The following is a 26,139-nucleotide window of genomic DNA, read 5'->3' as shown; positions in this document are numbered from 1 at the left end:
CCATTCTTTTCCATATTTTCTACGATCTCTCTACATCGAGGGAGCTATTTTCAACAGATTTGCTATTTTCCACAGTGGCATCTTTCAACTGGTTGTCATTACCTGTTTTCACCCAAGCAACCTCGTCCGTGACGACATTCCCTTTGTTGTCCTGTTGAGGTGGAAACGGAATTGCCAGCGCCTGTTCAAGTGGATTCTGCATCACATTGTGACGTGAAGTGAAGTTGGAGTCTCCAAGACGTGACCTGAACGCGATCCTGTAATCGTGCAACGTAACCCCTCCGCAGTGATGTCAGTCGTTATACCACCATCTTGAATCCCCTGTCTCTGTCTGTTTCGTCGATGCGCACAACCGCGCACGCTATACCTAGTTTGTTGCTTCCTCCATTTACATCATCGATGTGCACGATAATGCACATATTTGAAGAATAATTATCGCCGATACGCACGGCTGTGTGTAGGTTGCAGTCAAATTCTGCATGAATAATTTTCGCCGATGACCACAGCTGTGTGTAGCCTGGGGTAAGCTCTAGGGCTCATTTGACATACCCTTGTGCATATTTAAACCAAGACAGTTGACAATATTCAAGCTAGAACATCAAGATATTTATTTTGTGAGACTATTTATTTACAATTTTACCATTCTGCAAGGAAACCATTTGAGACTATATTATTATTATTGTATATTTTCTTGTATTGTACTCTATACTTAGGATACCATCTTATTTATTTCTGTTTTCCCCTCTATACTATATTGGAGAAATTGTAATTGTATTATACTAACTTTTATTTTATTTGTTTTGCTCATCCTTTACCATGCAATTTGAACCCCCTGCGAAATTTCTCCAATCCAGGGGTGATCCTCCCATCCCCTGGTCCAGGTGAAAGGAGGAATATTTGACTTACATGAAAGCCATTGATGGGGATAGGATGGGTAATGAGAGAAAAAAGAGTATACTTCTTCATTGTTAGGAATCCGAGGGCCAAGCTGTTTTTAGAACTCTACCGGTTGTACCGGGGGAATTGGGTACCTTTGATGAAGCTTTGTTGCGTATGGAGACACATTTTAAACCCACTACTAGCATAGCATTGAACAGATACAAGTTTTATACTAGATCTCAAAGAGATTCCAAATCGTTCGATGATTTGTTAACTGCACTTAGAACCCTTGTAGTCTCTTGTAATTTCGGTGTCATGGGTGATGAAATGATAAGAGATCAGATAATTGTAAATGTTAAAAGTAAAAAACAAACAAGGACAGTTGTGGATTTTAGGGAATCCTAATTTACATGATACTATAGCTACAGCCAAAGCATTTGAGCAATGCGAGAAATGGATGAAGACCATTGAGGATGTAAATGCCAAAGGAGGCAGGAGTAACAAGTGTGTAGATGAAGTCTGTGCTGTGAACAATTCCTCTAAGAATTCTTATCAAATGAACAAAAATGACAAGTCTGTTGTATGTTTTATGTGCAGTAGTACCAACCATGTAGCATCCTTTAAATTTTGTCCAGCCATAGGTAAGGAGTGTATTAAGTGTGGAAGTGTAGGGCATTTTGCCAGAGCTTGCAGAGAGGACAGCAGACGGACGATTAACAAAGGGAAAAGTGTTCCTAATAGTTCTAGTGTAGTATCTTCTATAAGAGATGTTCAGTCAATAGAAAGTGATCCTGTAAATGAAAGAGGTATTGTAGTATCTATAATAGATGTAGGTTTCCTCAGAGAAACCTTAAGCTCGCCAAAGTGTGTAGTTACTTTTCTTAATGTGGAATTGGAGCTGATGGCAGACTCTGTGTCTCCTCGGTCCATCATTACGGAGGATTATTTTTACACGAAATTCACCAACACTGTGTCCATGAAGGATTTATCTCCTCCTGATATCATAGCTCAAAGTTTTGATGGCTCCACCACTGAGATGTTAGGGTACATGGCTTCAGAGATCTATTTCAAAGACAGATCTGTGTTCATTAAGGTATATGTAGCGAAGAAAGGTGTCAATGTGTTAGGTTGGAGGGACCAGTGGAGATTAGGGATAATACTTAACCCTCGTAGTGAAGAACCAGTTATGGTTGTGGAAGAAGCTATTACTTGTTGTGACGTTGAAAAAGAGTTCCCTGAAGTGTTTTCCAATAATCTTGGTAAGCTTAAAGGTAAGACTTCACATGGAATTGTTGTGAAGATCATTCTGCTTTGGATTTCTCTGCATGCAGTACTGTGCCTGATCCATTAAAGCTCTTCTACTTACTATTGAGTCTCTCACTTGTATTAACTTGCTTTGGTATTTTTCTGTTTTGAATACAAAATTCACATGTACTCTCACAAGTAGATTAAAATTAAGAACTGACGTGAAGTTGTAAGCTGTGCTGACCTTCAACTTGTCTACAATATTATACATAGGATTGCATATATTGTTGACCACTGTACAATGATACAAATTGTTGGCACAAAACATCAATAAAACAAATTACAAATAAAGTAAGGAAATCAGTTTTATGTGACTAAACTTTTCTTTTTACAAGAGGGTCAATAGTTCTTGCCACACTGTACTTATAAAAATACCTAAATACGTGCATTACAAAATTAGCCATCTTTAACCATTCAGGTTCTCTATAAACTCAAGAGAACGTAGTAGGCACTCTTTACTATTTGTAGGAATACTCTTTAGACACACCTCCAGTCCAACTGAACAATGTGTTCAGTTGGAGGAGCAACCGAAGCATGGAGCCATGGCAGACTCACTGATTTTTAGTTCACTGACAGAAAAATGTCACAACATGTAAAACAGGGGTATTATGGCACAGCATCCCCACCAATGCAAGGACCCTTTTTTAGTCCATATGTTCCACTATATTGGAAAACTCTCAAATCTTTCCAAAACTGCTGAAAAGGATGTGCACAAATGGCAATATTTTGGGACAGAAAGGCAATTCTAAGATTGAAAAAGGGAGCACAGTATTTATCTATTACTCTATCAAATTAGAATCAAGACCATGTTTATTTTATTTAGGTTTATTTATTAAGGCAGACAAACACCTAACACCCATAGGCACACTTTGGTGCTGAAATATCTGGATTGACTCAAAAAATTCTAAAAATAAAAAAACTCTGGGAGCTCTCATCACATACGGACTTCAGGAGAATTTCGAATCTAACAAACGGTAAGAATAAGGTCTTAACAACTTCCTGAACTGGCTCTTTACGGAGATCTGATGCAAGAACATTCGAAGACCTAGCTGCCACCACTGAAAAAGCTCTGCTGCCCAAATTGGCTCATCGAAAGTTTGGCACATTTAGTCAGTAGACTGACTCAGATTTTAGACTGTGTTCTTTTACAGAAAAAGAACATCTCTTAGTTATAAGACAAAATCTTCCACCATAAATAGCTTTGTGTCCCAAGCAAAGATAGTTGAATTGTATCTTTTACCTAACTGCCAATCAGTGCAGTTTCATTATCATAAGTGAGACAAATTTAAATCTCTTGATCTTTAATATCAGCCTAGCAGCTGCATTGAGAACAAGCTGCAATTTGCTCATGGATTTCGCTGGCAAACTTACACAGATTGCATTACCATTGTCAAACTTGATCAACACAAAAGAATTTATAATCTGTAATCTCTGTTGGAAATGGAAAAGAATAAGCTTTCTTTTCAAATGCTCAATTGAAAAAAGGTAGGTATTCACCACATAATTTATTTGGTCCTCCATTGCAAGGCAAGAGTGGATTTTCACCCACATTTTTTATAAAATGCAGAGTATAGAAAGAGCCCAAAAGGGATAATTTCGCTCTGGTGTTTATCTCATAGGAAGCAGAAATTATATTTTCTCCCCATTTAGTTAATCAATTGTGAGACATCCAGTGTTGTGCATTTTCTAATCATTCAGTATGGTACAGTAGCAGTGATTAAGCTAGGATCTCCTGCATTGGTAAATAAAATCTGTGTGTCGTTCACATACATAACACTATTTAGGCCGAACAATTGATTTGTTAGGTACGGTATATAGGTTAAATACCAGGGGTGAGAGAACCATTCGTTGAGGTACTCCACAAGATACTATTTGAGCATCAGACAGATAAGGTCAACTTCAATCTGAACAGTCCGGTTAGATAGCAAGAGCTTGAATCAATTTAGAGCAGAGCCCCAGAAACAGAGGCCGTCCTTCCTGCTTCTAGGCTTTGGCCAGTGTAGTGAAGGTGCCCAATAAAAACGAACTTATCAACAACAAAGATGTAAGGAAAGTTGGCCATTATTATTTTGGAAAGCTCACAAGGATGTTACTTCTTTCCCCACATGAAGCACAAAATCACAAAAATCTGAACATTGTAACATCTCAACTTAATTATGACAATGTTCAGTGTTTCACCTTACCATATAAATCAATTAACAGCTTTCAGCTTTCTGGAATAAGGCTGTATCTCATCTGTGGGCTGCACAGCTCAGAAGAAGCTTGACCACCCTTTTAGAAAATATAAACATCCCACCTCTCATCCACAGACTATTTTTGATGACCCCCATATGATACAATGTACTGTTTTAGTGACTCCATGTTGTACTTGGTATGCATCTCTTAATGTACGCTAGCCTTTGACATAGTATTCGGGGGAAATAACTTTTCACCGCAATAAGGCAAAGGGATGCTGTATAAAAGATTAAGATGTATAAACAACGGTCGGTTGCTAAACATTATTAGTGTAGCACAACAGTGATTATTATCAGGAACATATTTTTATAAGTGTTTTAACTGCGCCAATGAAACTGCGAAAGGGTACCAGGGTACAGAGTGTGTGCATGTGAAGAATGAAACATTAGGTTATGTATAGAATTCTCCAATGTTTGTCAAATGCTATTATCAAGAAGGTTGGTGCAAGGTACCTCCATGCATTGTCATCCATTTATAATTTGTCCAAGTCCAAGACCTCAGAAAGTGCGAAGTCATACAGAACATTGGGAAAGTCAGTGACTCTCTGACCATCAGCTGCCATGTTACAGTTTGCCCACTACCAAAAAAACATGGCAGGAAACAACCACTTTGTGCAAGATGAATATAGGAGTGTGTGTGTGTGAGTGTATTTTTTAACACTTGGCACTAACACATGTGGGGATCTGCAGCTTACACTTTCAAATCCGAGCAAGGAAGACTCAGTATCACGAAGCTAAGTACCAATAAAATATGTAATAGCAACACAGGCTTTAAAGAACGCTTAGAGAGAGAGAGAGAGATGAACCAAGAATCTATGCAAATACAGTAAAACACTATTCATGTTATCTGTGATTGGCTTTGCTTCTTACCTGGTTTGTTGTGAGGTTGCACAAAACAACATCTCCAGCTGTTGTAGCAACACACACAGACTCTTGATCTGGCAAATCCTGAATTCCAACAATGTGCCCACTTCCATCCAGTGGGAGGAATCCATCTGCGGTCAGAGATACTTCACTGGTGAACTGTTGTCCAAGAATTTAAAGGGAAAAAAACATTCAAACATTAGTAAAATAATATAATACAGAGTCCCCAACTCTCTGATCTATTGACCATATATCAAACTGTAAGGCTGATAAGAAACATTTTCTAACATAATAAAAAATATTCAACCATCATGTAACAAAGATTTTAGCAAAGATTACAGCGGCCACTGGTGTGCAGATGAGTTGGCGAGCAAGGTGTTTTTTTGAAGAAAATCATTATCACTAAACCTACATTTGCGGAAGAGCATTGACTATTTTTGCAGGGTCAAGGATGGATTGGGGGAAACGATACCTTACTACCCGATATCTCAGGAGACTGAAATGCTATTCCTCCGTGTAAAGGCTTCGTCTTTAGGATATCCCTTTAACTCACCCGTGTTTCCCATCGAGGAGGAGTGCCGTAAGGAGAGCCAGATGACGTCTCCCACCCCGGAGCAATCAAAAGAGAGCATCACGAGGAAGGAGGAAGAGGAAGCCATCGGAAACCAGGAAGAGAACGCGAACGTCAGAGGCCGCGAAAGAAGCTAGCCGGACAATGCGGACGAACACCAGGACCTCATCGGAGACAGAATCCATAGAAGATATCCAGGAGGACGAGGAGATGCCAGGAGGCCAACGACCCCGCGCTTTGCCCCGCCACTCTCCTGGAGGAGTGTGGCTGGACAAGGTACGGTTCCACCTGCGGGGCTTACGGGGGAACTGGGCAGGGAAGGGAACCAAATAGAGGGAGGACACACTTTTTTTTAATCTGGGTTTCCTAAAACGTATGCCACTTGGTGGCGGTCTTTAGAAGAGTGTGGTGTTACCTCCAGCACGGTCCTCTACCGTCTGTCCTGTTGCCCCTGTACAGATTAGAGACCACAGTTTTTTTATGTGTTTAAACCGAGGGACAACTACAGTCCAGGACCAACACGCTAGCAGTCCCAGGTGAAGACAGGAAGAGACACTTCCTAAACCACGACCTGTCGGCCCCTGAAAGGATATCAAGAAGGACTGATGTTCAAGTCTATGTAACAATAAAACTAAGGAAAAGAGTACAGAAATCATGGCTTCATTTTGACTCATTCCGGGGGTTGTCCCTTCCTTTCAATTCCGTGGCAAGTATGCAACTTTCAAGCGAAAGGAATTGTAGAAGCAGAGTTGAGACAATTCTAGCAGCCCATCTAGGAGAGAGCTGATGGCGAAATAACATAATAGGAGAAAAGGGCAGGTGTGGATGAGAAAAATACTTTGATTGAATAACATTTGTTCAAAAGAAGAAATTATGCCTTTGAATTTGAAGAAAGTCTTCATAAGTGCACAAGGTGAAAGTGTAAGTGCTCATGGGCCCCAATGTATCATGAGATTGTAAGGCTTCAGCCTGGAATACAAGTTGTGAACTAAATCCCAATGCTGAAGCTCTAAATATTAGGAGCAGGTGAACACACAGGCAGTGCTAGGAAAGCTAAAGACCTTGGGTGGGAGAGGCGGGATTCTAAGCCTGTGGGTTTTGAAAGGATTTAAACATTATTAGCACTTCATACTCAGTCTGTCACAACCAACATAGGACTGAAAGTATAAGTAACTATCAAAACAATAACTGATTGTAGCTAAAAAGTCAGATATGTGACATTAAGCAGACATAGTCTGCTGTAATATTAAGTGATAAACCTTGCAAAGAACAGCAAGCAAGAAACGAAGCAGTCCCAAATAGTCCAGCAAAAATTCTTTGACCAAGAGAAAACAGTTCAGGAAACCAAAACATCTGTGATAAGCAGGACAGCTAAACTCCATCATAAGAAGAGATTAGTATGTAAAAAACGAGTACAGTGTGAAATATCCACATTCACTGGGGAAGAACACAAGTACCTCATCACTCCTTTGCCAAGAAGACGTGTGTGAAGAATTACAATCACTCATAACATATCAGGATAGATTAAAGAGGACAAAACAAAAGTTAATATAAAAATTATGTAAAGCCAAATTTAAATATTCGACTTTTCCAAAACTCAAGGTGCCCCATACGTAATTCCTCTGACAAGATTTTCTGTGATCAGGTCCAACTGTCAATCACACTTCTAGCTCTCGGCTGTGGCCAATAGCCTCCCCTCTTCTGGATGTCCTCTTTGGACTTACCACGTTAGGACAGGGCAGAAAGAACTCTCTTTGACAGTAGGTTTTGCATTTGGAAGCCTATATTTACCAAGCTTTTTAGTCCTCTTCCTTCACTCCAGGATCTTGGTTTTGCCACAAAGGGGCCATGGGAGGTCTGGTGCATGAAGGAATTTTCGTTAACTATATTTACTTGGGGTTTCGCCTTTAAGCATATCAAAATGGTCTTTTCAACAGATTCAAAGATAAAATATAACAAGCATTGATAAGAAAGATAACAGGTCTTGCCCTCAAGCAGCGTTACCTGACCTTTAGGCTCTGCCAATGCTTTTTGACGAAGCTGTTCCCACTCAGCAAAAAGTAAACAAATGCCGCGAAAACAGAAAAAAAGTGCTACAATGAATACCCAATTAAGGGTCATCGTGCATGTGCATGGACTTGCCATGATGCTAAGGCGGCCCCACTGTGATGAAGAATATGCACACATGTATCACCAAACATACATATGCATGCGTTATGTTGACCATTTTTTTTTGTCTTAATTTACGTTTTCAGGATGGCAGGCACCCTACTTGGAGTGGTAAATGAAAAAACAAATTAGAAAAGTGCATCAAAGCAAATTTTTTGATGGAAAGGAGTAGCCTGGCAGTTAACTGCAAATGCCAGGCAGGCGTTCTAAAAAAAGTTCACATTTTTCATTTTTGTTTTTTTAACCAAAACGCAATGGGGAAGAGGGACACAATGGTGTAACAAGCGGGAGGTTGTGAAGTAAAAAACACAAGTGAGGCATGCTTAAATTTAAAAAAGAAAGCCAGGAGGGACAGGAAGCGTTGGGGAAGCAACAGATTAATTTTGGGGTGGAAAGGAAAAAGGAGGGCCCAGGAATGGGGATTAGGAAAGCGGCAGCACATGGGGGCGAGATAAATAAAACACATGCACTGCCATGGAGAGCTGAAACAATAAGGAAAAAGTAAGGATACGAGCCATCCAGTAAAAAGAATGATAAACAAGCCATGCACCAGGGAAGGACAAATGCAAAAAGAAGAAGGAAAGACATCAAATAAGATACAAGAAAATTTAATTTACAAAAAAGCTAGCCAATGGTAATCAATGGGCTGACTCAAAGCCCACTGTAAGTATTCGTATTTTACACAATAAGTCTGCAACAAAAGACAGTTAAAAGCTGTCTGCAGGCGAGACCTAAAAATTGAGTCTACCTCAAGAGGTGCAGAAAATCTGGATAGCTCTTCAATTTAAGGATTTAGCTACATACGCAATACTGAACCGTAAATAATGCTAGTTGTTTCTCCAGTGAATTTCATCTTCGATTATACTGATAATTGGTGAAGGTATTTCTTAGCTTTACTACAGTGGCAACTAGATTCGTATCCAGTAATGCAGTAATAAAGTGAAAGTTGTAGTCCAATCCACAGGTAGCTATGATAGCCCAGCATCAAAACACATAAAGGGTTAAACCTGTACAGCTTTCAAAATAACCAAAAATACTTAAAAGGGAAGTGTTTCTACAATGCTTCAGTAATTTTCAGGAGATTTCAACTATTTCATACATTTGCATTAGTTCCGTTTTCTCGCAAATCTTTGTAAACTGATGATAATAAATGATGCAGACCAGTCCAACACATCCAGAAACCAGACATTTTAACATGCAATTCTAGAAAGTTGATTTGACCCTTGGAGTGGAGAGGTGACTGTGGAAAAATCTGAAACTATGAGGACTATAGGGAGGACGAATCTTTCACTCTTCCTCCCTTGTGTACACTACAATGCAGTATTATATACTGCAAACCAATAAACAGCCCCCAACGGCTTCCTTCTGTTTTACATCCTACATTATAAATTCTCTCTCTTCCATCTACAGACAATGGAGGACTCCTGCTTTTTCCACAGTTATGAGGAATCAATGTGGAAAGATAAATAAGCCTCACAATCACTGCAAGCTTCTAAATGAGCATTCAACCAACAGCCTCCCTTACTATCCAAGATCTCGAGCCTGCATACAACTCGGATGATGCCCCTCACTCCTATCAACCTCTCTTTGGCACCACAATCCTAAACTACATTCTTCCTGCCTGACACACCTTTCTATCAGTGCATCTCAATGAAGGTAACTTTCACATTTTCCTACACACACACACACAAATTGATATCAATGTATTGTTGCCTCACCCTCTGTTACAGCAACACTTGGGACTCAGGAAAAAGTGATTGTACCACTGGCATTTGCTCTCCCCTATCCCAAGTTCTGTACATTATAAAATGTTTTATTCCATTTATTAACATCTGAGTGAATCCACTGGTTTGCTGGTCACACACCTGAGAACATGCATTAAACATTATGAGTTTGGCAAGAACAAAAACGAGGAAGCGTGAAATGCTAGATCATTGGTGGATGCGAGGATTCATCATTCAGAAAGAAGCTGCTGCAGAAGACTGCATAAAGAAAGACATTCTTTACAAGGCAAGGCCTACCCCCACTGATTAATTTCTGGAAGGAATCAACACTTGCCATAAAAAGTATGGTGTGAATACCATGGTAGGCCGCATCCAAAAAACAGGTGTTACAGATTATTCCAACAAAATATTCTGCTCACTCTTCGATTACACTAAAGTGTAAAACAAAAGTGATGGATGGAATGCTTGAATTAATCTCAGCAACTGGTAATTACTCTGGGAGGTATTCATCAATCTTTGGCTACAACCTCCCTCACACTGGCACATTCCCAGGAGTCAACAGCAAATGAAGTGAATAAGGAAAGGTGAACCATTTCTGAAGCACAGGCTAACAGCCTGGGATAAGCATAGCAAAGCACACCAATTATGTCAGGCAGGACACAATGAAAAAAACCAAATGAACTCAGATGAAGACACAAGGTAAGAGATGTTATTTTGAGAAACAGTTCATAGTACACCATCCTGAGGGTCTGAAAGAAAAAAAAAACTTAGAGCAAGGTAGGTTGCTCTATGATGAGAATGCTGATGAGGACGAACTCAATGAACTAGTGCTTGACATCGATGTTGACAATATCTTTCTTGGTAAGCATCGGAGTCTCCAATGTCATAAACAATGCATAATTGTATCACCAGCAGTGGAGCCCTCAACTGCAACCTGCCAACACATGGATTTATGCATATGGATCAAAAACACATCTGCCTTGCAAGGATTACTTCAGGCCAATAATGCCACATGAAGGCCATCATTCAACACTCAACATGTAAGCCATCAAAAAGACTGCTCGCACTGGCTATTTATAGAGCTGTATATCTGCAATTAAACTAGACCTGTTGCAAATTGCCCATGTGTCGTCGTGAGAAGAGAAGAACACTGAAAATCTGTTCTCAAATATATTCAGAGGAGTAGCTAAGCTGACGAACCAGCAGATTATTTGTACACTGAAAAATAGGTGAAGTCAGTGGCTCAACATTTTAGAGTCATTCTTTTAAACATCCAATATCAAGCAGAAGCTTAAATAGAAAATCTGCATGACCAGAATTCATAGACCCTGTGGAAGGGCCAGGCATATGGCTCCCCACATTCAAGACATGATTCCTCAATTGAATGGGGAGTGGATTCTCTCCAATCTAGATCTCAATAAAGGCTATTATCAGCTGAGCTAGAAGTATCCTTTCATTACATTACTGTGTTTGCCATATACATAGGTCTTTTTAGGTATAAACATTTCTGTTTTATTATGTACTCAAACGTTTTCAGGAAGAAATCAGGAAAATCATCATGGGTATCCAGAATTGCATGCAATAGCCTGACAACTTTCTAGTGTTTGGGACGACCAAAGGAAAACATGATGACTCCCAAGTCAAAGTCTGCAGTGTCCTGCTTGAGGTGAGCTTAATGTTAAACAAATACAAGAGTAACTTCTGGAAACATGTGCTCAGGTTTCATGGATTCGATTTCTGATGACATGGGTCCTGTCCTAGATAAAATGGAAACCACCACTACAGTATGTGCCTCTAACAATGTGTCACCCCTCCGATTGTTCCTGGGCATGGTCAGTTACTGCACCAAGTATAATCAAGATTTTGCTCAGTAAGTGTCCATCTATGAGACTTCACCAAGAAAGAACTGCCATACGGAGAGAATGGTTGATGCAATTTGGTCATGGTGCCAGTGTGTCATTGCTTAGGCAACCTATAGCCTGTCAAGTCCAGAGAAAAAGTATTCCTAGGAAGAGAAGGAAAGCTGGCTGCCATATGAGCCTGTGCACAGCTACATTTGTTTTTATGCGAAAGGGTTGTCATTGTCAAGTCTGATCAGCAAGTTCAAGTGTCCTTTGCTGGCAAATTCAAGGCCAAGGAGACCACTCCCATGAAAAGGCAAGCCTAGAAAAGCTCAACATTTTGCCTTTTAGGTCTGGCTTGACATTGCAGCTGTCACCGGATGTTATGTGATGATCAACCTAAAAAAGAGCTTTTAGGAGTACTACAAATAGAAGCTTTGGCTCAGCCCACCTGTTGGTAGCCAGGAGTAAATTTTTTGACAAGGCAGACGTTGAGTGCTTCCACAGAACAAAGTGCTTTCCCTCCAAACATCTGTGATTATTTTGTTTATACAGCTTACTGAGCAAGCAGCAATATAGCTGGTTGATCTTGAACTTTCTGGGGCACATGCATGGTACTGATATTGTAATGCTATTAAAGTATCTCAGATAACTAGATAATTGACCGTATTTGTTTTTCTCTGGAAAGCACAAATGGGATGAGGGTAGTCATGAGGAATTTGTTGCAGTCCCAGCATGCTCATCTTCCATCATTAACTTTAGACTTCAGAGTGCAGTTTTTTGTTGGAGAGCAGTAATACATGCTCAGGGCTACACAAATATACATGAATTTTTAGGTCTAGTTTGACAGTGCAACTGGCCTTCTGTGATCAACGAAATGAGAGTTTTCAGAGTACTACTGAGAGAGGGGCTAGAATACACCCACATGTTGGCTCACCTGAGTACCAGATTTGATTGAGCCGCATTTGTGTGCTTCCACTAAAAAGACTACTTGTATTGCACCTTTTGGCTTGTGGCAAAACTTATACTTGGCATGGAGCACTACTAAGATGGTTAATGTGGCAAGCCAATTATCATAGCAATAGGCCTGATCAGTTTATTATCAAATGCTATTATAAAGGCCTTAGGCCAGAGATATTTACTGTGAAAAACATATCTTAAAGTCACTAGACAGTCAAGTGTGGATTCTTTAAATTACTCTATATTAAAGCCTATAGACTGGTATTTTCTTACATGAAATAGTAGACAATGGTTTAGGTGTCAGCCCATTTGACAAAACATGGATACAGAAGGTTTGCTCTGTGAGAATCCTTGTTAGGCCCTCTAAGGACAGATAGTATTTTGCTTAGCCAACTGTAATTTTGTTTACCTTTTTTAATTGTATGAGTGGGTGTCTGGTGGTTGCCTTGTGAAAAAGCTTATGCTCAAAATTGTAGGCTAGAGTAGGTTATGGTGATGAGCTATAGGGCTGACTGGTGCCCTGGTAAACATTATGTCCAAAGTCACAGGTATGGTCTGTATACTATGAAACGTTCTAACAGGGGCAGTTGGTCTAGATTATTAACTGTGAAAAGTATTTGTTTAACGGTGCTGGGTAAGGTGTAAAGCCAATAGTAAAGGGTAAAGGCTTCATTGGTTCATTGGGAAAAGTCCTGACACATTTCATAGGTTTGATCTGTTTACTATGAAACATTAGGACAAAGCCATAGCCTGACCTACATATTGTAAAAAGCATGTGTTAAACACAATATGCTTTTAAGGATGGATTGTTACTAAACTGTGCAAAAGCCTCTAGGCAGGTATTTTGTTCCATGGGATTTTGCAGATTTTCATAGTAGGCAAGGGCTTTGTTGATCCACTTAAAACACAGTGGAGATAGAAGATATGACCTTCGATAATTAACGTTAGGCTCTCTTTTGAGAGATACTATTTTACTTTGCAAACTGTAATTTTGTATACATTTGTACTTTGATGACTGTATGCCTGATGGTTGCTTAGTGGGAAGGCTTATGACCGACATAGTAGGTCTGAGTTTGTTAAGGTGACAAGCCAATGATAAATGTTATAGACCTGTTTGGTCATAATCAAGTTTTACAATAAAAGCAGTAAGCCTGACATATTGGCTGTGAACAGCATATGTTAAAGTCAAAGACATTAAAGAGTAGATTGGTATTACTCTGAATTAAAGGATACAGATAGGTATTTTATTACACGAAATCCCACAGATTACCATAGTAGGCAAGGGTTTTGGTACCTGTAGGAAACTGCCGCATTTTGACATGGTCGCCCCCACTTTTTGCCTGGTACGTGATTTAAGTTCGACTGGAAGAGCACTGGGTCCCTGCTAACCCAGTGACCAGTGCCAGATGTTTTTCCCAAAACTGTACAATTGTTTCCCCAAATTGGCAATACCTTTACCACTCTCTGTAAGTCCCTAGTAAATGGTACCCTGGTACCTATGGCTTAAGCTACTAAAGAAGGGTCCCTACGGGCTACAGCACAAATTGTGCCACCCAAAGAGACCCCTCACCAAACAAAAGCATAACAACTTCCACAGCAGGCTGCGTGTCTTGGTGCAGACTAGTGAAAACACAACAAGACACACATCCTGGTATGCCATGTCCACTAACACTGCATGTAGCATTTGAAAGTCACCCCTACAGCAGGCCTTGTAGCCTTAATGCAGAGTGCCTTATACTACAAGTGAGGGTATTTCTGCATGAGCAGATATGCCCCTGGGCTGGTCACTTCCATTACTGCCAGTATAAGTGGAGAGGGAAGACATTTTAAAACATGTGCTGGACACTGGTGAAAACGAGTTCCCCAGCTACATGATGGCTTCACTGAAAATAGGGATGTTTGGTATCAAACATCTTGTACTGATTCCGGTGTTGGATTTATTAATACATGCACCCAGAGGGAACATTAAAGGTGCCCTCTAAAAGCCTATCAGCCTCCGGTGTAATGACTGACTGGACTCAGCCAGTCTGCCGCAGAGACAAGTTTCGGACCCCTAAGGGTGAGGGCCTTTGTTCTCAGGAGGTCAGAAACAAAGCCGGCTCAGGAAGATGGTGCTCACAAACCCATCCCACACAGGACTACCTGTTGATTAGCATTCCAAGACAGAGGAGCTTCAAGAAGCTGCCGCCTTTGACATGCAAGTCTGGCTTCCTTCACAGGAGAGGAAGCCAAACTCCTTGGTCCACAGTCCTTTGGCACCTGGACAGACAGGAAATTAGCTAGTCAGGTAGGAGTGCCCAGGCTAATACCACCCCTAAGGTGGTCTGACGTGGCCGACCACCTAAGATGGTGGACGCGAACTGGTGAGGCTCCGGACCCTGGGGGGGGGGACTTATCCAGAAGAATCACGTACTGCTGATAATCGCGGCCCGGGAGGCGAGCTGCGGTTCCGATCCGGTGGAGCGGCGGTGGAGTGACGGCTGCTGGCGCTTGTCTGGGTGCACGGCCTGCCTGCAGGCTCACGCCGGGGCTGGCGTGCTGCGGCCCTCACGAACCCCGGACGATCGTGCTCCTGAGGACCCCTGCTGCGGCTGGCGGCTGTCCTCAATTGGCCGGCGGACGACTACTGGGTAAGGGCGCCGCCGGTGGGACTGCTCGGCCCACGACGCAACGCAGCACTGAATGCCGGTGAAAGCGGCCGCCTCGCAGAGTCGGGCCGAGTGCAGGCCTCCTCTTCCCCCCCCTCCCTAGCCGATGCCCTGCTGCATGTGAAGAGCGATCTGGCTAGGCTGGACACGAGGCATATTTAGAGCTCGTTAACACTGAATGGGTATGATACCTGGTTGGACGGACAGGCCCTTTCCCGGGAGACACACAGCGTATTTCCCCACTTGCTGTTGAGCCGTGGAGACGCCGGGCGGCCTTCTTGGGGGCTCTGAGATCGGTGGCTGGTGCGTTAACCCCTGCGCCCAGCAGCGGGAGTGGCGGTCTCCCTGGGACTGGTCCACCCTGGAAATGGCGGTGGTTGGGCGTAGTGAGAGTGGGGCAAAGTAGGGGTGGCGGACAGCAGCGCGATACAGCCGCTGACAGGCTCTGCAACCAACCTGCTCTCTGAGAACGGAGGCGGACTGAGGGGGCACAGGGCGGATTTACATGATGTGACTGGGCCTGGCTAGGAAGGACTCTGACCCTCCCCCACAGCCCCATTTGTTAATACCGGTCTGAAGGATGCGATTTCGCGAGCGCTACCTCGACTGTGGGGCGAAACCGCTCGAGTTTATCGGGGCGGTCCACCTCCTCTACTAGCATTGTTGGACGAAGCTCCCAGACCTGCACCACGTTCGGTGGCGGCATAGTCCACTGGTAGTCACCTGACATACCTTCACTGCACTTGTGGCTGACTGGTCTCCAGGATAGGCAGGCTCAAAGGCAAGATGCTGGACACCAGCCTAACTGGGGGTGGCCCCCCCAAATCCAGTACTAGAGACCCATCGCCGGGCACCTCCACCACTGGGCCAGCCGAGACCCAATCTGAAAAGTTGGACTTGATACTAAAAGAAGTCTGGGACTCTAGGAAAATAATAAAACAACAAATCGGAGCCCTCACGACCGGCCTTACTCTCCTGAGAGCAGACCAAGGGAAATTCGCCGACACAGTGCGAGATCATGAGAAGGCATTGGCTAGCATTGACCCCCAACTCTCAGAACATGCTACGCACATAAAACAGCTGCAGCACCAAGTTAGTGGCCTTCAGGACCGGATCGAGGACGCGGAGGGCCGCAATCGACGAAACAACGTCCGCGTCATTGGGCTTCCAGAGCGCAGCGAGTGCACCAAACCTGCGGACTTCATGGAAGCTTGGTTCCGGGAGCATGTCGCCCCTGACGGCCTGTCTCCCTATTTCTGTGTGGAGAGGGCACACCGGATTCCAACTGGGGCGCCAAAGGTCGGGGCGCCGCCCCGTCCTCTGATTGTTAAAATCTTAAATTAGAGAGACCGAGATGTACTTTTACAAAAGGCGAGGGAAAAAACGCACATCCACTTCGAAAATCAGCGGATCTCCCTGTACCCGGACTGCACTATAATAGTACAGTGTCAGCGGACCTCCTTCCAGGCAGTGAAGAAAAACTTACGGGCAGCCCAGCTTAAATACGCCCTATTGTTCCCGGTCAGACTCCAAGTCATACACGACAGGAAGACTTATTTCTTCGACAGCCCCAATGATGTAGAAGAATGGCTGGAGGTGATGGACCTGGAACAAAGTCAGGATAAGTCTTCGGGCTCGTGAGACATAGCCCCGTAATGACACAACATCAACAAAACCGTGGTTACAGTCGAGGCCCGAAGAACCCTGCAAGAATTGGTCCGACTCCAGCTCAAAAGATGGCGGACAGAGCGGAGGCGCTAGCTACAGCTGGATCTTTTTGCGAGGATAATACGAAGATCACGACGGACTCAGAGGACAGCACCATTCAATCCGACTCGGACCACAGCATTACTCTTTTTCCCTCAGCGACGACCCAGACAGGGGATGGTTTACTTGATAACTGCATGGCAAGAGACTGACTCTCTACATTGTGGGACTGCACCGGAAGGGCCAATTGAGCCACAAGAACGATATAATAAACCAAGCAGTATCCTTCCCCCCCCCTCCCGGAGATAGCTCGCTCATGTTCATAATATAATATGTATACAATTCATATGGTGTGATCCGAAATATTATGTTTTTTAGTCTCGCTATATCTATGGAAGTAAACAGCATATACGATCTGATAAGGACTTTTAGGTAGTGTCCGATGCTCACATTTCCCTAAGTATTGGGGTCCTCCAGTAATACATAAGGTGATTCTTTTCATAACCTGCACAGATAGATATATTACGAGAAAACCCCCCCAGGGCCCCGTAGAGCCGCCGGAGCTCTGTACCCAAGCAAGCTGTAGTATGGTTGGCCGTGCTAACCCCCCACACAGCGCATGCACCGTTCTATGGACTTTGTATGTTCAAGTTCTTTGTTTGGCTCAGCACTGTTTATTGGCTGCGCCGAGTATGTTTAGTTTACGAGGGATGGGGTATTCCTGGTCTGTGTCTATTCATTGGCTCCAAACTCTAAGGAGCACAGATCATATTGTATACTTATGCCTCCCAATCACGCCACCTTAGGATCTTACAACCTGCTGACCTGGAATGTGCAAGGGCTGGGGGCAGTGCACAAGCGCCACAGAGTTCATGCTTACCTCCTTAGGCGAAGGGCACATATCGTCTTCCTACAGGAGTCACATCTGATGGAGTCGGAAGCATTGAAGACTCGCAAAAAATGGAGAGGCCACGTATTCACTACCAACTATTCAGCCTTTGCTAGAGGGGCGACAATCTGGATTCGCCATGGGGTCCCGTTTACAGAGTTAGATCGCCGCACGGACGATCAGGGCCGTTATATACTGTTAAAGGGCACCTTAGACGGTCTGCATGTAGTCCTGGGAAGTATCTACGCTCCGAATTTCGATCAGGACACATTTTTTCAGAACTTGGGTAGAGCTCTGGCGGGGTGGGATACCATTCACTGGATTCTGGGAGGCGACTGTTATGCTGTCCTAGACGTGGACTTAGATAGATCCCATTATCCATTGGATGGCGCTGGAGTCCACAAACAGGCTGTACTTCTAAACACATGGTTGCAGGGCTGGCGGCTTAATGACGCATGGCGCATGTTGCATCCCACACATAGGGAATATTCCTTTTACTCCCCAGTTCATCATCTCCATACCAGACTCAACAGGTTCTTGTGCTCCCACACCATTGTCACACAGATACACCAATCCACTTATTTAGCCAAAACTTTCTCTGACCATAATCCTTTGGAGATCACGCTTACGTGGGGCAGAGTTCCAACCCCTGTCCCGACCTGGAAATTATGGCCCCAACTCCAGGAAGACGCCCCGTTTCGGACCACAATGTCCGTCATCATTAATAACTACTTTGAAAATTGGAATACAGCTTCCTCCAACCTCATAGATTGGGACGCGCTCAAGGTAGTGGTCCGTTGTTCTGCTATCAGTGCAGTTGTAGGGGCTAGACAAGAAACACATAAGAGTCTTATTGGTATAGAAACTCTAATGACAGAGTTGGAACAAGCCGCGGTGACCGACACAGACAAATGGAAATCCCTACAGGAGGCTCGCATTAAACATGCGGAGACCCTGGAAACCCTTCGACTTATAGACCCCCAAGTTTTCATACAACGGAAACATACTGAGGCCGACAAATCAGGTACACTACTAGCCCGACTACTGAGGGATAGTCCGGAAGTGCCAATTATCACTAGTATACATTCACCACTGAAGGGCTTAGTTAATTCTCAACTGGAGATTAATGAGGCATTTTGCACTTATCTTAGCAACCTATATGTGGCACCAGCGCACATTGAAGATCACCCAGTAGATGACTTTTTAAATGGCCTGACGTTCCCTACAACCACAGAAGCTACACGTAAAAATCTCTCGGGCCCATCACCCAACATGAAATAAGAGTTGCAATCAAAGGCCTCAACCGTAACAAGGCCCCTGGCTTAGATGGTCTACCTATTGAATTCTATGACACATACTCCAACACCTTAATCCCTAAATTGGAGGAACTCTATAAGACGGCTTGGGATAGCGGCCACCTGCCACAATCCACTATGCAAGCCTTAGTGGTGTCCCTCCCAAGCCAGGACGGGATGGCGCCGACTTATCAAATTACAGACCTCTGTCTTTATTGGCTACCGAATATAAAATCCTCAGTAAGGCCCTCGCTTATCGTTTAGTACCTGCCCTCCCCACCCTTATACATCGAGATCAATGCGGGTTCCTTCCGGCACGCAGCACCTCTCTAAACACTAGGAGACTTCATCATATCATGATGGCCACCCCCATGGAGTATGGTAATGCAGGATGCTTGGCGCTGGACTTGCGTCACGTCTTTGACTCTATAACATGGGGATGTATGTTTGCAGCCCTACAGCGCTTTGGCCTCCCCTCGGATTTTCTTCAATGGGTACGCCTGCTCTACGTTAACCCCACTGCAAGGGCACGCACTGGGGGCCACATCTCCCGAGAATATACAATACACAGGGGTACGAGGCAGGGGTGCCCACTTTCCCCCCTCCTGTTTGTTCTGGCGCTGGAGCCGCTGGCCATAGTCCTGAGAGAGTCGTCCGAAACTCTGGGGATACCAATTGATGGCATCACGCACTTAATCTCCATATATGCGGATGACATCCTTATATATCTGCGCGACTTAGAGGCTGGGGCGGAACCCCTCCCCTGTGTCTTCTCCGCCTTTGAGACTATATCGGGCTTAGCTATTAGTGCAGGGAAATCTAACACCTTCTATTTCCGGGACGGACTGCACCTAGATATGCTCCAATTCGGCATCTACCAGTTACCTGTAGCACACAATTCATTTAAGTATCTGGGTATCCACGCATATAGGACACAGGCAGACCAACTGGAGGGTAATTTAATTTAATGAAGGCTATTGCTACAATACGCTCCAGCATCTCTTTCTGGACATCCCTGCCACTGTCAGTAATGGGGCGGATAGCCATCTCTAAGATGGTGATGTTACCTCGCCTTTTATATTTCTTTGTTAACCTGCCCCTGATGGTGCCACAATCCACCTTTCGCACACTGGACATGCTGTTGCTGGAACTTATTTGGGGTAAGGGAAGATTTAGAGTTAGCCTCAAGAAGCTGCAACTGGCGTCACATAGGGGAGGGCTGGGAGTTCCTGATTTCTGGGCATACTATTACGCATCCCAGCTACAGTGGCTGTCTTACTGCACGGCAGGCAGGAACCTACAAGAAATAGGTTGTGATGCTCATGATTTAGAACCAGGTACCCTACACACCCTGTTGCTCCCAAAAATAAAAATACCCTCAGCTGGACCCCCATTGTTAACAACTGCACTACGGTGCTGGAAAAAGGCCCTACAGTACGCCTCAGGCTCGATCCCATACGCGAGTAATATCCCGCTACTAGGGATACCTCTCACGGGAGGTAAGCTCACGACGACTAGACTGCGGGACTGGTTAGATGCTGGCGTGGCGGAGGTTGGTTCTCTATTTGGAGATGGCATTCTATCAGACCATGCCACCTTTGTGCGGAACACTGGCGCACCAGACCGCCTTTACTTACTACATGCCATGATTGTGCACTATATTAGGGCGACATGGGCGCCTCAACGCAGTGAGCCCCCACAACACGAACTAGTACACCTACTTTACTATATGGAGAGGGGTGGCCGCCTAGTCAAATGCCTCTATACAGGCATTCGAGCGCAGGCGTCCACTGCCCTTACGGACCTCCGCATGAAATGGGCGGAGACCACTGACACGGAACTCAAAGATAAAGCCTGGGAAAGCATCTTAGAACACCGCAAACGTGTCTCCCGTAACGCCAAACTTAAGTTTATACAAACTATGGTGCTTCACAGATCCTATTTAACCCCGAAACGGATACAACGCATGTTCCCTGAAGCCCACAACTGCTGTTCGAGATGCAAAGCAGAAGATGCGGGCTTCGTCCATATGTTATGGGCTTGCCCACATCTTCTTGATTACTGGGGAAAGATCCGGATTATACTTGGGGAAATCACGCACCTCACAATTACAGACAACATCCTGGAATGTTGTTGGGCCTGTGCAGGCGCACTAGCGCCCCTAAAGTCCAATTACGTTTCTTAGACCTTGCATTTATATTAGCCATTAGAACAATCACTATGCGATGGAAGTCCCCTAGGAGCCCCTCAACATACACATGGCGGAACGAGGTAGTCAGATGGGGCAGTGCCGAAAGCGCGGCATTTAGACGCGAGGAAGCACGAGGACTACGAAAACACCCCAGGTCTATGGAATGGGACATTATGCTGGAAGAACTCAAACAATCGGATATCCCACTCATATTTGCTAACCCTGCCCCAGGACCAACCTAGATACGTGGCACATAAGTACCGACAGCTCAAGTAGATCCTACCGATTGGCCCATAGCACACCAGCAGCATCAATCGGATAATGATAATAAATTAGGAGCAAGAGGTGGGATGGACAGCAGACGTCTGACAGGCCAGGAAGAGGGAGGGAGGGAGGGGAGATAGCTCAGTTCATGGTATGAGGCTCAGATACACAGGCACTTATCCTTGGGATGATAGAATATATTAAGGATGTCTTCAATGTTTCTTCATTTTATTGTATGTATTATGATGTAATACATTGGTTACAGCGATTTGAAGTTTGCAGCATTTACTATTGGTACTGATTGGACAGCAACCAACAAAAACGAAAATGCCATAAGTACCCGATATGATATATTGTACTCAAACTGAGGTTCAATAAAGTTTGTTTAAAAAAAAAAGTCTGCAGCCTCTACGCAAAGACATTTAATCATGCAATGCGCCACATCCCATGAGGCCTCTTCCTCTAAACAAGGAGTCCATTATGGAATACTGTGGTCTATAGTGTAATACTGGTTTAGCATTCCAAGATGGCCAACACATCGGTCCTAAATGTGGAGGCCATGCTGGAATTTTACCACAGAATCTGTGTGTGTTTTACTGCAGTTGTATCTGAGGGAAAATCCAAGAACGAGTCAGTGGCTGGTTGCATGAGTGTAAGGATGAGTGACAGCCCCCTTACAGCTATATAAATTAAAACTACGGCCAGACTCGCATTGCTGGAAGTGCAAACGTGAAGCTGCCACCTTCCTACATATCGCATGAGAGTGTCCAGTCATCTTCAAATTCTGGATGGAGGTATATAACACCATACAAGCCATCATCGGACTGACGCTGGCATGTTCTCCATTAGTGGCACAGCTTGGCTATGTTGAGGAGATCCTGCCTGAGTCACACCGCCTCACAGCTATGCTGCTACTGCTCGCGAAGCGTAGATTGGCTATACACTGGGGAGCCCCTAGGTACCCTCGAGTCCCTGAGTGGATCTGAGACATAGCCTATTGTCAAGAGCAGCTGGCAACTTTTTGGGACCTCATGCCTAAATATCTTTCGGGCGAGATGCCATAGGCATGAGGTCCCAAACAGTTGCCAGGGAAGACATGGCTTGGCAGTTTGGGCTAGACTTTTCCAATGAGGCACAGGGTCAAGACTGATTTGCATATAGCTCTATCTGAACTGGGTGGCAGAGTGAGCTAAAGAATGATGATGGATTCAACCCAGATCTGTGACTGGGGGTGAGGGTCTGAAAGGTTTAATCGCCCCAGCCATCATCTCCTTGTGTTTGCTTTGTTTGCCCTAAGTTGGCAGGGTATGCCCAGACGTGGGTCCCTTGCTCCCTTTGCCACTGGATTCAAGCTAGCCTGGCTGATGAGGGCTGTTAGCCCGAAACCGGACACAGGATGCTTGTTACCGGTCCAGGGAAGACATGGCTTGCCAGTTCGGGCTGGACTGTTCCTATGAGGCACAGGGTGAAGACTGATTTGCATATAGCTGTCTCTGAACTGGGGTGGCAAAGTGAACTAAAGAATGATGATGGATTCAACCCAGATCTGTGACTGGGGGTGAGTGTCTGAAAAGTTTCAGCGCTCCGTACATCATCTCTTTGGGTTTGCTGTATTTATTTTTAAAGCATAGTAAATGATGGCCTTACAATGCACCAGGGTACGGCAATCTTTATTAGAGTTTTATTAGATAGCCCATCTCTCATGGGTATTCCATTTGTATTATAGCATCTCTCATACAAGGGTAGTGTTGGAGCATTTTACAACCCAATCACATACAGAGAAATTGAGTCATACATGTGTAAATCAGTGTATAGTAAATGTTACATAAGACAAAGGGGACTCGGAGGTGTAGGGTTCATGTCATCCATTCTGGTAGGCATTTTTTAAGAGTGCTTGGTCAGGGAAGCACAAACTCAGGATTCAGAATCTAACACATGGTTAGGGTTGACTTTGTTACAAGAATGTTTTTCCACGCAAAATAAAACCTTTTTAGCAAAATTAGGATAATGAAAGACTGAGACAAAACATAACTTTCTAACTTAGATCACGATTGTAACTTAAGAACTGCACAATAACAAATGGATCTCTGCGACAAAGGCAGTAACCCACTGTGCTATGCACATAAAATACTGTTCTGTGATCTGCATAGTACATGCTCATTGCAGCAGGTATATTAACCCTCTGTGCTACCTTAGAAGAGTCAAAACTGCAATTAGATAAAACTTTGATCTCTCTCCAGCAGGTACATTAATCCCCAGAGTTATCCTGGCACTTCTATTGTTGCCTGAAAACTATTGAGTATACACAAAACTCTGCAGTGCTTTCAAAACTGCTACACTGCTACAGAACCAACCCCCCCCCCCCCCAGTAACACCCTTTTAGCCTCCCGGGGAAACGCCTGATGCCTGTTACAGCCAGTTCTGCCTTGACTCGATTAAATACATTATTTGCCCAGGACCGCACAATTTGGACCAGTTTTTGAGTCAAGCGCATTTCAGCTAGGTCAAGTAGATTATTCAAGTCACTAGACCTGCAGGTAACATTTTTACAATTTTTCGATGCCTGATCACCAAAAACTTACATCACTCTGGCCCAAGCCAACACCATTTTTTAAGTGTTTCATGGCCAAACTGAATAAAGCCAAGAGATAGAGAAGATGACTGTCAAATGTGTTGTATCTGATCTGACAACCACAATACCCCACAAGACTGGGAGGTCTCCAGCGGAACTGCTCTCTGTTTGAAAGTTCAGACATCTTCTTCCTCACGTTGCTCCCTGGACCACACCCAAACTTAAAGGAAGTGAGACAGAAAGTAGAGTAGAAAGAAGAGCAAGTTGAAAGTGTAAGTAGTGGCCTCGCCTCTGGGGTTCTTGGAGCATAATATAGGATAAGTTGTAAACGGCGTGGGCGCATCGGTGGGTTTCTGAAAGTCTCTGCCTCTCTCGTTAATGGAGAAGGTAGCAATTATAAAAATGAAAATATTACCCTGCTGCCTGTACGCTTTGCAACACTCCTTTTATGAAATCCCCAAGTCATACTTGGATAGCTTAATGGTGGAGCTGTTGTGAGGTAACAAGTGGAAGAGTGTCAAACTAGACACTCTACAGAGGAAATGGGTGGACGAAGGATTGGAGATTACCCGTCTATATTTTTACCATCTAGCGGCCCAATTGCAGTATGTTGTACAGTGGCTGGATGAGGATGGTAACTGGGAGAAGGACCTGTTGATGGGTGCCTATGGCAGTGACGCGTTCCCGGGGCTGCTCATGATGGGAATTGCAGTCCCAGACACATACCCATATGTGATTCGACACATGGGGAAACTATGGGAGGCCACAGTCAAGAGGGTTATACATATGGGCACCTTATTCCTCTGATATGCCGTTGTGGGCCATACGACTCTTCCCCAAAAAATTGCAGAAACCATGTCTGTCCAGACATGAAAGGAAGGGGGATGTCTTACAATGGGGGATCTGTATAATAATGGTACATTTGTGACTCGGGAGGAGACGGCAGCCACGTTCGACCTCGGTAGGGTACACTTTTTACAGTATAGTAAGATTGCAGCAGTGGCCCGAGAATTATGGAATTCCTTCCCAGAGGAACCCACCCCATCCCCCCTCCCCTTCGGTCGTCCTCTCTACTATGATATAGATGGCGGGAGGGCGATGATTGATCTCCCATATTTATAAGGCCCTTTGTGATGACCATTTGGTGGTACCCCTACCAGTCCAGGAAAGGTATGAGGCTGTATCAGAAGAACCTATGACAGCACAAGAGTTGGTGAAGGTACATGAAGGTGTCCGTGAATTTAGTTCTAATGCATGGTTCAAGCTCATTCAGTATAATATAATACATTAAGTATATCTAACCCGGGGAGGAGCCAAGATGGCGACCGGAGCAGACGCTTGAGCGCCCGGCTCCGTCGGCCCTTGGCCTCGGACTATCATCCTGATCCCTATCCTCGCCGATTTTCGAGGTGCACCGTGTGCGACGACGCGCTGACCGCGCCGCCGCTTTCCCGGAGTCTTAGCCCGCCCGGATGCCGGAGTTCTTGGTGCCTTTGTACTTCGCACTGGACCCCTGCTCTATTGTGGCCTTGGCCGGCCCCCTGGAAGCTCCGCAGTCACCGGACCCGCTGGCGCAAACCTGAGCCCCGCGGTCCCGATCCCGCCTCACACCACGGACTGTCGCCAGATGAGCCGGGGGAGAGAAGCCCGGACACCTCCTGCGCCCTGCACCTGACGGGCTGGAGCTATAGGGTAAGCCCCGGTGTGGCGGGTCTTCTGGCCCGCTCTGTGGACCGCGCTGTGGGAGGCTGCAGACCCCCTTCTTCTATCGCCTAGTCGGCGGCACAGAGAGCCCGAGGGAGGGGAAGCGACTGTTGGCTTTCACCTGTTGCGGCGCAGACCTGATGGGAATTGCCTCCTTGTAACGACCCCCCCCTGGCCACTGCACCGTTCAGCGGTAAAACATGGCGTTGATTGCCTGCCTGCTGCTGGGGGGGGATGCTCCGGTCTGGCCCGCTACCCGCCTCGCCCTCCCTCTACCAGATTCTAGCTCCACAGTGCCATCCCGGATTGCTGCCGATGTGGG

The 26,139-nt window shown here is 44.7% G+C and overlaps 1 protein-coding gene across 1 annotated transcript in view; it reads right to left on the bottom strand.

The window, feature by feature from the left end:
- The window catches only part of ELP1 (elongator acetyltransferase complex subunit 1), a 754,242-nt gene that overhangs the window by 716,257 nt on the left and 11,846 nt on the right, over nt 1–26,139 (bottom strand). Inside the window, exon 3 of the mRNA XM_085636502.1 lies at nt 5,289–5,441. Within this exon, the coding sequence (XP_085492628.1) occupies nt 5,289–5,441 (153 nt within the window). The remainder of the gene's footprint in view (nt 1–5,288; nt 5,442–26,139) is intronic.

The sequence above is a fragment of the Triturus cristatus genome, chromosome 2_1, assembly GCF_964204655.1.
Source record: "Triturus cristatus chromosome 2_1, aTriCri1.1, whole genome shotgun sequence".
Taxonomy (NCBI): domain Eukaryota; kingdom Metazoa; phylum Chordata; class Amphibia; order Caudata; family Salamandridae; genus Triturus; species Triturus cristatus.
This window is presented reverse-complemented; position numbering and strand designations above follow the sequence as displayed.